General features: G+C 36.5%; 1 protein-coding gene across 2 annotated transcripts; it reads right to left on the reverse strand.

Moving 5' to 3' along the window:
- Positions 1-1,222: 1,222 nt before the first annotated feature.
- On the reverse strand, positions 1,223-12,261 carry LOC117416991 (paired mesoderm homeobox protein 1-like). 2 transcript variants are annotated; one of them, XM_034028528.3, is made up of 5 exons: positions 11,199-12,261; positions 4,784-4,959; positions 3,796-3,977; positions 2,982-3,043; positions 1,223-2,071 (listed from the first exon to the last, which is right to left on the reverse strand). In XM_034028528.3, exons 1-5 carry the CDS (start codon positions 11,443-11,445, stop codon positions 2,016-2,018), a joined length of 723 nt encoding a protein of 240 aa, XP_033884419.1. In that variant the 5' UTR covers positions 11,446-12,261; the 3' UTR covers positions 1,223-2,015. The 2 variants fall into 2 exon arrangements, with proteins under 2 accessions (XP_033884419.1, XP_033884418.1); XM_034028527.3 differs by lacking the exon at positions 2,982-3,043 and having other exon boundaries at positions 11,199-12,242.

A 12,261-nucleotide genomic window follows, 5' to 3' on the forward strand; every position in this document is an offset into this window, starting at 1 on the left:
AGGCCGCCTTCTTGCACAGCTGTAATGATTTCACTCTGTGATCAGGGAGCATTCCTACTTCATTGCAAACACTGCTGCGTACCATGGATTTCAAAAGAGAAGTGCAGCTAAAATAGCATTAACACAATGGGGCAAAGCAATAGAACCGTGATCTTAAATCACGGTAAGCTGATGCTTCAAGCTGTGAGGGACTCCAAGTCTTAAAGACCATGACAGTGCAACTTTCACAGACGTCCCCATCTTCAGAGACACTGGACCCGGCTGCCACTGACTGAACGAATTTAAACTCACTTTTGAACTATGTTACAGTATATCGCAATTCCACTGGTTCCCTATGTTGATGGTTCACATAATTTCTTGGCTGAGCAGCAGAACAATTGGTCTTGTTTTTTGTTTCCCTCAGTCTTATATTTTTAACATATTCTTGTGTTGATCCTTTTTTAGGTAATGTGTAATTTAGAAGCTAAGACTGAAATGTGGATGCAGAGAATAGAACACAAACGCTCCCTTGATCAATCCCTCCGCCAGGTACCTGTATGTTTCTGAAGCAGTTTGTATAGATGTATACTCAGCATCTTGCTTAATATATTGAAATCAGTAAGTCATATGTACTATATACGGTACTGTAAACCAACAGGCCTTTACTCATCCAGACCATGAACTGGGCAGAAATATGGGGAGATGTACTGAACAATTGAAAACTTGAAAATAAAACATGCAGAGGAATTGGATGAATTGTAGGAAAGACATGTGGAAGAATCGGCAGCTTAAAAGTTTCTTAGAAGAGAAAGTGAATAATCTCCCTTGCTAGTTTATAATATTCGGTGCTCCACATCAGTGTGTATAAGGAAAGTATGAACTATCACCTTGGCTTATATTACACATGCAAGTGGCAAAATTAGAAGAGCTTTTGTTAGAAATAACATTACAACTGCATTTAATCCAGATGAGACCACAGGGTCCACGTCTAAGAAAAAAGGATTTCCTGTGTCATAAAAAAAAAATGTTTTTAAAATAAATATTTCCATTCACCAAAGTCAGTAGCAGCGTTAACAAGGGAGAGCTGGGCTCCCAGAAAAAGATAACAAGCCAAAAAAATAACCAGCAGCCCCAAAACACTACTGCGAAAGACCCAGACTTTTTACCAGCACTGCAAATGATACCCCCTTCTCAAATTCACAATGCATTTCTATACCAAGCCATGTTATACAATTTCACCAAATTGTTTTTACAGCATATTTTATTATATTCAAAATTGTAACCTTCAGTAAGAAATACAGATATAATACAAAAAGAAACAACTTTTTTTTTCAAAAGTATGGTTTTGGTCGTTGAAAATGCTATAACATACATTATATGAAACAAAATGCTTTGTTGACATGTGTTAGTCAGTGGTATAAAATGAAAAAATAAAAATAGAAACAGTTAATTAAGACAACCCAGTCTATAGCTTTTGTATTTTTCTTATAATTCCCAGCGACATGAGTCGATAAAATCCAAAATCTTGCTTTAGAGTTGTTTGAGACAGAAAGGTTGTGCTTGTTTGCTGTCCACAAGGACAGGGTGATTGAGAAGGTTCACGTTTTTGATTGAAGCTTCTTAAATCCATGGTCTTCAATAAAGGTGTCTCTGAAAAGGCAAGGTGAGAGGGGGGAGGGGGGGTGGCACTATTTGTTCTAATTATATACAAATGTATTAGTGTTACAGCATCCAAAGAAGCATGCCATGGCATAATATTCTTAACACTTCAAGTTTTATTCAGTCTTTTACTGTCCGATTGGATTTCGCATCTTATAAATGTTCATAAATTGAATGATGCACCAAGAAGAGTAAGCTTTAGTTGTAATTCCCAGGAGATTAATTTTGCCAGCCTTGGTCAGTCTTGGACAGGTCTTCTTTGTGAAGTCATAATCCTGTGGTGTGTATTGATTGTTGCTTTCAGTTCACTGTTGGCACCTGGTTTAAGCTGTACTCCTTTGCTTTGAGGCGCAGGTTGGCGATGCTATTTGCCATGTTCATTCCCTGGGTGGTATTGGTGTTAGAGCATGTGGGTGGGTAGGTAGCCATGGCACTGCAAAAGAAAAAGAGAACAAATTGTTAAAAAAAAATATATAAGCAGTCTGACAGCTACATAGTGTAACAGTCCTGATGTACACTATACTGTACCTATTTCATTCAAGATTGTTAAACATGCAAACATTTTTCAAGTGAGACTCTGACGCAGCACAACTATATTTTGTATGCCAGTACCCACATATTTAAGATGGGTAAAATCCTCCTTATCTTAAAGGATATTGGAATTTGTAACCAATACTTTTATCTGAAAAAAAAACTTGATTGGTGTGTGCATATAACAGTAGTAACTGAAACTCTTCAAGTGTATATACCTCAGTGTATAGGGAATGTAGAGGTGCATCTAATTTTATTAATAACAACCTGCACAATATGATGGCTGAGGCTCTTTTAAGTGTAATATGAGGCACAAGCTAGATGTTCCAAACTGTAACTGTAACAGAGGCAGAGCTGCCAACCCCTTTAATACCATTGAGCCCATTAAAAACACCTTTTCTTAATTTAATCAGCGTTTACAATGTATCTGGTTGTTTTATTTTTATTATTTATTTACTGTTTTTCTTTCTTGTTTCTCTTTTTTTCCCAGTCTCCTTATTAATTTGACCCAAGTAGACAAAAGAATAATACATCTAAACAAGACATTGACAGTGGTTGTATATCTAAACGAGACATTGACAGTAGTTTTCGGTCACTTGACATTTCTGTTTTTCTGATTCAAAAGGTAGAAAGCTAATTCTTGGGTGTAGAAGTAAACACCTGAGAAACTGAGAGAAAAAAAAAGTGTTATCACTGATTGTAAACTTGCACTAAAATTATGAATAATTTTCAAGCTCCTTGGTTGTTGGGGGGAATGGGTTGTGAAACACATAAACATAAAACTGCAGTTAATAAAATCAAAAAGTACTTGCATTCTGAAGGCAGCATTTTCTGTGAGACTCTCATTGGCACGCCTTCCGGACTTGGATACCAGCTTGAAATATATAAATTGTAACATGTGATGGCTCTGTTGTGCCTGCATTCACTTGTTTAGGGGGTTTAAATGTTAGTGGCCGGTTTGCCTATTTTTGTAAAGTACCCCTTACAAAAAAATAAAATAAGTAACATTTGAGAAATGAATTTTGACAGAATTATAGTAAAATATATCTTTCTTTCAAATGGGAGATAAGTCAAGCCAATGGGAGTCACACAAAAATCTGTGCCAAAAATACTTACAGTATATATAGTCTATATTCATTATTTAAATATATATATATTTACATAAAGGTTGGCACCCCTGTGTAATTAGAAATGACCAGCACTGGTTTAGGGCAGACAGTGAGGGATTTCAACCTATTTTGCTGGTTCAAACAGTTTTAATTATGGTTCAAGATTTGCTTATCCTGGTTAAAAAAAAAAAAAAAAAAAACAGCAAGTTTTTTTTTCTTTTCATGCCAATACCTAGAGCCCATTCAATGTTTTCTTAAATGAAATGTGCTGGGTAGTGCTGTATATCAAGCTGCTGTCAACTTGTGCTGCTTTCTATTGTAAACCAGCTGAATGACAAGGGGGAAACCAGTAAAGCGGCAGCAAGATAAGAGGATGACAGAAAGAGAGGGATTAAAGAAGAAGCAGAGCAGAAGAAGGAGCAAAAAGGAAAGAAATAGGCAGAGATGGTGAAGGGAGCAGAAAAAGAGATGAGATGAAGGCAGTGGAAGATGGAAAGAGCAACAGAACTGTTCTTACCTGTACGGAGAGGCAGTGCCCCAGGACAGGTAATCATTGGGTCGGGGTGCAGGGCGAGGCACTATTGGCTGTTCCACCGCCGTCACGTCCCCAGAGTAGGACTTTAGCAGGGAGGCGTTTTTACTGGCCAGCATGGCTCGCTCATTCCGGCGGAACTTGGCCCTTCGGTTCTGAAACCACACCTGTAAATATTGTTCAAAGAAGATATATGTTTACAATCTGATATTGGCATTTGTTGGAAATAAATGAAAAGAAAACATTAAAAGATGATCCACACACACAGCAAAATGAAGGCAGATAAATGGCTTAAAGACCTATATTAATGGTTCCCTTGTCACCAAAAATATAAATTCTACCACCAAGCTAAATAAACTGCTACACTAACTTAGGTCAGTAGAGATATTTTCATTGCTTTGACTGAACTTTTTACAATTAGTCTCAGCCCACTGTTACAGTGTTAGCGAATTTGGCTGCTGTGGTTTATGTAAATTGAGCTGCAAAAGAAAATGCAATATAGGATAGTTTAGAAAACACTAGCAACTTCTTAGCCAATTTATAATTAGACATTGGTTCAGGGTAAAGTTGAAACAACTGTCTACTGTTGATATTGGTTGTGAATTCCTGTGGTCACATTTTACCTTTTACACAGGTCATTAGTTTAGATTCTAGCTTTATCTGACATAGCAAGTAATGTCTTGTGTCCTTTGACAGTCTGTAACAGGCACATGGCAGACTTACAATAAACTACTGAGCACATTTAAAATGCTGAGCTGTTTGATTAAGGCAGAGAAAAATAGCATTCTATGCAATGCTGACACAGCTGACGCCTGGAGCGTTTTATATCAGTTGCATAAAAGTAAAAGTATGCCTTTTAGTCTGCTGGTTTTGCCAAATACAATGATGCATACAAATAGAAACTACAAAAGAAAAAAGCACATCTATGTAAAACATTTTCCTTATGCTGAAGGGTCCCGCGTGTGTGTGTTACCTGGACTCGGGCCTCGGTCAAGTTCACTCTGCGTGCCAGGTCCTCTCGCACAAAGGCATCGGGGTAGTGTGTCCTCTCAAACACTCTCTCTAGTGCCTGCAACTGGCTGCTGTTGAACGTGGTTCTGTTACGTCGCTGTTTCCTTTTCTTCTTCTCCTCTGAGTTTAATTGATCATCTGGAATTAAATAATATAAAAAATACGTTTTCATAAATATCACTTGTGTAAGCCAGAGAACCCCGAGTTACATTAACATGTATGTACATATTTTCTGAAATATATAGGCGACAATTAAATAGCACAATTAAAAAAATCTAACCATTGCCATTGCAGCCATTTAGATTATAAAATAGTGTAAAGAAAAGTTGTGGAATTAATATCTCTTACAATATTTGACTGCATTTAGTGTTTTGTTAGTTGTAAAGGTACCAGTATGGAATATTTTATCGATCAAAAGGTAAACACATGCATGACGTTTTCTGAAAAATATCAAACTGTTTGATCAATATGGCTTTAGTGCAACATATGGGTTGCCCCCCAAATTACTACTTTCTGCGACTAAAGCGTACATTACACACACAAACACGCACGCACGCACGCACACACACACACACACCAAATGTGACTAGCAGCCAATCCCCACTTTGAATGTATCAATTATAATAAAATTGTAACATAAATACAAATGCATCTTCCCCAAAGTAACATTCATTATCTAAATGTTGACAACGCCCCATGGGCATTTAGAAGTTTTGATTTGTACTTGAATAATACATGTAATTGTTCCACATAAGATCATTTCTGATGGATTATTATTATTATTATTATTATTATTATTATTATTATTATTATTATTGAAAACTAAAGTGACTAAAACAAAGTTGTCACCCAAAACGCAGCATTATGTGATATTATATACTGACTTTCATGTACTCCAGCCGTGTATATATGTTAAAATCCTAAAGAAGTTGTTCACTATAGGATCTCATAGCATAGCTTTTCGACAGGCTTGGCAGTGACTGATTGATTTTTACTCAACTAACACAAACGTTGAATGCATTTGAATAGATATGTTGAGATCAGTGCCCCTCTGAAAGGGTTTGCATTTATATGGCAGCTTCAAAAATACAGGCTACCACTGTGGCTTATGGTTTTCTAGAACTGAGTACATTATTGGGGGAAAAAATAGTTTGCACCACAGCAGCACAGAGTATCTCTCTTGTAAGGATAATATTATGCGATTTTAGATGAAGGGAATAGTGGTATCAGTGGTAAAAGTCTCCTTAGTGCAGCCACCGTTTGATGATGGACTTGTTTGTACTAAACTAAGCACATTTCATATATAGGGCTGTATTAACATTTTAAAATTAGAATATAAAAGACAAAAAGTAGACTTATACGTTTTATTTTAAATGTTATAATACTACTATACGACGACTACTATTGCTATGACTACCACTACTACTACTACTAATAATAATAACGCGTTTTTGAAATGTTCGTGATATAATCTATAATCCGGATGAGTGCTAATTTTGGAAACGCATGGTTTGAATTTTTTTTTTTTTGTCTTATAACTATTTAATTTATTAAACTGGTTTAAATATTAGCAACGTGTGTTTGTATAGGGTAACTTGGTGCTGTTTCTCGCATAGCTTCTTTCTTTGCTTAGTGGTAGGCTATGCCTACAACCATATTCTTCGGTACATAAAGGTGACATGTTAAACTAACGGCCGCACATTCATACGAGCAGCATCTGAAAAACACACGATTTGGGTTATTTTGTAATGATAGTCCTCTATATGACTTTTTTAATGCCAAAAAATCGTAAGAAATTGAAGTGGAGCCCCACAGGAATGTCAGCTAATGCGTTGGACTTTATAGGAATTTGCCTCCATTATATTAAAGTGTAACGGAATAAATACAAGTGCAAATCACAACTGCATAAGGAGCTCACGTTTATTAAAAAATAAACCAACCTGCTTAATTTAGAGCAATACTGGTTTTTCCTCGGCCTATTTCAAGCATAGACCTTACTCCCAGTAGCCCTTTCAAAGGACCAAAGGGAAGTTTGTAACAGCTTTCGAGTGTCTCGTGTATGTTTAATAAGGCTAATAAATTATTCAAACTGTCAAAACTGTTCTTTTATTTCTACGCGACATATTAGAAAGTGTTAAAAGATGGGTAGAAAATGCAAGTTTCTAAAGTGTTGAAAAGTAAGAAGTTATTTTAAAATTACTAATAAATGACAATTTACAGTATGTCTTAAGACTATGGACGATATTTATCCACGTTACTTATTATTAATAATAATAATAATAATAATAATAATAATAATAATAATAATAATAATAATAATAATAATAATAATAATAAACTGGAAACCGTATAGAATTATAAAACAGAATTTAAGTTCTTTACCCGCACCTCATAGATGTTGTTTTCTTGTTTGGTTACATCCCATTATTTTAAGAATGATAAAAGCCCTGTGTATATATATTTTTTGCTGGAGATTACCTACAGTTTTTACAGAATGTTGTTTATATATACATTTCTTTTTGTTTGCCTTTCAATGTTATTTGTAGAAAACAAACAGTTAAAATGACTGTTCAATGTATATTTTAAATAATTTAAGACGCTCAGAAAATAGCGTAATGATCTTTATTTCCACACATTTAAATAATTGTAATAGCACTGACGGTTTTATAAGGATAGATTTTAAAATCTCGGAGGTGGAAGTCTCCCAAATCTAGAGTTGAATATATAGGCCTACCCCGCGGAATTATCTTAGAGAATACAGTCTACACATATTATGAGTTACTAATGAATTACTTAAATACAATAAATCAAAAATGTGTTTAGTGATTAGTCTGACTGCTTTGGCAAGACAGAAGCCTAAATTTAAGTATTAGCATAAAGCATATAACCTTTAGCCTAATTTAATCGATTAGGCTAAAGATTAGGAATCCTCTTAGTTATTTACTTAAATAATTAGTTAAACTGGGGGTTGTAATATCGCGTGCATTCTCTCGCAGTCCACAAGTTTCAGTTATCTACGCAATACCGTAGATAAAAAGGTTTTCATATACTTCATGGGTTATACAAAGGTAGGTTATAGTTACCATTTAAAATGCAAAACTGATAATGGAAGTGAGACTGTATCAGCAACGCTGCCTCTCTCCTGAGATCTTTCGTGTTCACTTTACCAAATGACCAAACCCAGCCTCCCTTTCATCTCTGTGGTTTGAGATAAAGAGGGTTTAGAGTTCAGCGTTGATCCATTCATCACGAGTGACTTTTCCCTCTTTGTTCTGAAGTTTTATTACGGTGATTTAAGGTCTGATTGATGTGTATAATACGGAGTGTGTCTGTGGCACGACTAGCTTTCTCTTGAGGCTTTTCGTCTGTCGGGTACATTTAGAAAACATTTTCCGTTTCATTTAGTTCTGTTTACTTCAACGATGACAGGCCTCTTGTGTGCAATTGTCTTAATAAACAGAGCATGTAGGATATTGACGGAGAAATGCAGATAACCCAGAGAAAAATAAAAATTATTCCAATGAAATTGCCAAGTCCGTATTACTCCCTCGGGAAGGTCTAACTGGTATTGATACAGTTGACAGCAGAAGTGAAGTGTCTTTTCTGGATATGATCTCACATGTTCCCCGCTCTTAAAATGTTAACATAGTTCTAGTATAGGCTACGTTAAAGAAAGACAGATTAATATTATTTTCAAAATTGCAACATTCAAAGACCACTATAAAACCTATAAAACATATATTAGCTATAAAACCTTTGGGGCCCTATTCACAAAGCATCCACCATCATTCTAAAATGTACACATGTTTTTGTAAAACGAAAAGCAAATTGCGGTGTTACAGACGCTGAAACAGCACCTCCCATGTCACAAATGTTACTTCTGTAGTCCTTACAAACACTGGTTCAGGAGGTGGCATAGTCCGGTTTTAAACTAGTACGCATTCATTGTAGAAGTGCATGCGTTATGTCTACGATCAGTTCGTTTGAAATAGATTAAATCATAAAACATTTTTAGGTTAAAACATTTCATGTATTTTAAAGTGTTATTTTCCGTATGTTATTTTATTTCATTTAAAAAGCGGAACTGGGGGCCCATGTTGTTGTTTTTTTTTTAATTAACTATTTAACTTTTAATTGTACAATAAGAAAACAGAGACTGCGACGAGTCTACGATCTATTGAACTTTAGGGGCCTGTACAGCTTCTCAAAACAGAAGTGTTTAACTATAGGCTATAATGAAGGCACGACACCCTTAATAGTTTAAATCGTTAATTAATTGCTATTACATTCATTATTTATAATTTAAGCAAATAACTTCAACTATTGTTAAACATGTAAGAGCAAGATGGACCGAAAGGCCTCCTCTCGTTTGTAAACTTGCTTATGTTCTTCTTATGTTTGTGTGTAAGTAGGCCTACTGAGAGTAAAACGAGAAATAAAAAGCAAATAGGAAGACTCACACCGTGTAAAAAACGGTGTTGTTTTTCTTCTTTAAGTGTAAATTCGTTCTACCCAGAGAGCCCGTGTATTAAATGTGATTCATGACTAATCGATGTAGCCTATGTAATCAGATTAGTGACCATTTAACCCCAACTGCGCACGGACATTACATTGCGAATACCTCACCAGCTGATTCTTAAAATAATCTGTTTCCACTAATTTAGGAATTCTATACTGTGAGAGACATCCTCATTTGATTATATGCAGATTAAAAGTGGCACAATAGCACACAGTTTCTGTAATGGAACAGCTATTGCACACAGATCGCGTGCGTAACTCTTGTTGTTGTTCTTTTCTCCATTGTGATACTACATTGCAATCTTTATTTCCGATTTTACCACTGCCATACAGGTGTTACTTTAGGCCAGCTCACTGTCATTGCTATAAGCTGCGCTGGTTGATAAAACATACTGGACACGTTTCTTCTAAACCAAAAAGGCAACTTCTACACTTCTAAGTACAAAAATGCCTCCTAATTTATTTTTATTAATATTTCATGACTAACCTAATAAATAGGTCTACTAGCAGTTCAATTGCAGTTAAACTTCATGGCAGAAATGTCTCGTTTGCACGAATTCAAAGTTCTGCCAAGTTAACGCTGTAGTAGGTGTTTTTTTTTATAACAAGAAAATTACAAGCTTGTTGTTTTTCGTTTATAATTTTTAAACTTTTTTTGTTTTAAGTGGGTCGTATCTATATTAACAAATAAGAAAACTGCATATCTGTACGCTGTATTTATTCAAGCAATTGGTGATACTAGTTACTGATGTTAATTACGCAGCACTTCATCAGGTACAGTAATTGTTACAAATGACTGTTTAGGTTTGCTGAAATGTTTGACAAGTGAAAGAGACCACAATTGATGAAGCTGAACTGGACTATTTAGAGGCGATTTTGCTGAGCTGTGCCGAGTGATTTCTTCGATCGAGCCACTGTTTATATGACACGGCACCCTCTCTCCTAATTTAAATATATATATATATTTAAAGGTAGGGAAACGTATGTTAGTAACACATTCTATATACATTAAAATAATTAATTAAATCACAATATTTATTCTCCGACTTTTCTTTTTTCACAAATGTGAACCTGATTCCAAATCAGAAACCATCTTTACCACTTAAGACAATCTTAATAAAGGATGACTTTGGTCTTTCTGAAAAGTTTGATGTTCTATAGCACAGTACACAGAAGTTCACTAAAGCAAGAATTAAAATGAAGTCCATACAGCGCTGAAGTGTTATTAACCGCTGAATATGCTGGCATCTTAGCTTTGTGCTCTACTTATTCAATTAGTTTACTTAAATTCCGTGACACTATCTGGAGCCCACTGGCTTGACACACTGGGCCTTTTGTTAAAATACAAAGATCGTAAGGAGCATCAGATTCCAATTAGGAATATCAACCTGCAAATGTAAATACCTACATACTTTTTTCTTTTGTACCCATTCACCCGTAGGAAGACTCGAACTGATATCAACTCACACTGCCACGCTTCATTGACATCAAGATGTTAATGGTAAAATAATGGCCAGTTCTTCAATGGAGGCAAAGTTTGTATGGCAAACAAATGACAGAGAACATTCAAGCACTTTAGGTTGCAGTCGTATTCGAATTACAAATTCAATGACTTACGTGGAATCTACTGCAATGAACCCTGCTGTGTAGATGCTTTTATGTTTTCTAAATATGTGTGTATGAAAGAATACAATGCACCCAGTTATGTTGATTTTATTCTCTCGTGTCTTACAGATGTCAGCTCATTTGGCGTCGTCTAATTGACATGTATGTACTAATGTGACAATCATTTCTGCATTAAGATGTTAATCACAGCTCGAACCCCCAGATATTTCCCCGCGAGTTTAATTCGCACTTACTCTCCTGCTGAGTGGTGTCACTGCCGCTTGTCAGCCCCGGAGACTCTAGCATACTCCTGCCCGCCTCTCCGGCACCTTCCTCCGGGTGTGTCCCCACCATCTCCCCTGCCTCTTCCAGATCCAACAGGTGACTTACAGAGAAGTTCTTTTTAGCCTGAAGATTTTCCAGATTTGCTGTAATCGGGCTCTCCAAGCGACTGGAAATCGAAGCTTGCCTGTCCATTACATGGGCATAACTAGAAGTCATGACTCACACCGTTCAATGTAAAGGAAAAAATGAAATCCGCCAAAATATTCCTTACATACAACAACCACACGCAGCACCAAAAAAACAAAACAAACAAAAAAAAAACACCAGTCTTTTTTACTTTTACTTTTTCAAAACAAAGGACACCAAGTTCAAAATAGTAGCTATCCAGATGGAATGACGGTTACCAGTGAGCTCCCAGGTTTCTTTAACTTGTTGATCACGGGTCTTCTTGTCACACAGATCAAGAGCGTGTTTTTGCAGAGATTGGTAAACACGCTGTTTTCGCTTCAGCCCTTGCTTACTTCCACACACAGAACATTCGGGACATAACTTGAAACGCCTCGCCTCGTCTTCGGGAAATCGTTCCTCCTTTCTTACTCCTGTTGACTCACATGGATGACTAAGGTTACAGAAAAGATGATGTCTTACAGATGTAGATATGAGTAAACTCCCTCGGATTACTCTCGCGGAGGAAGAAGGCTGGACACTGCGCTTTTAGGAGCGAGTTCTTCTCTCAGCTGGATCAAGGGACTCTCTTGCACTTCAAAAGGCACAAACTGGCATTCTGGTGAGCCTTTACGGGGAATACATGAAAATGTGAGACCCCTGGGAGGGTAGATCGACTTAATAGGAGCCTGTAATTACGTGGCAATGCCTTTGTCCTGTTTCTGACGTTTTACAGACCCCTCTCTACATCACAAGCCACCCCTCCCATATACACACACGAACACAGCACCATTACCACCAAAACAGTCTGATTAGGAAACCTTGGCAACATCTGAGCTGGGCAGGGAGCCCCGGGGTTTCGTAAGG

This window comes from Acipenser ruthenus, chromosome 12 (assembly GCF_902713425.1).
Source record: "Acipenser ruthenus chromosome 12, fAciRut3.2 maternal haplotype, whole genome shotgun sequence".
In the NCBI taxonomy this organism is placed as follows: Eukaryota; Metazoa; Chordata; class Actinopteri; order Acipenseriformes; family Acipenseridae; genus Acipenser; species Acipenser ruthenus.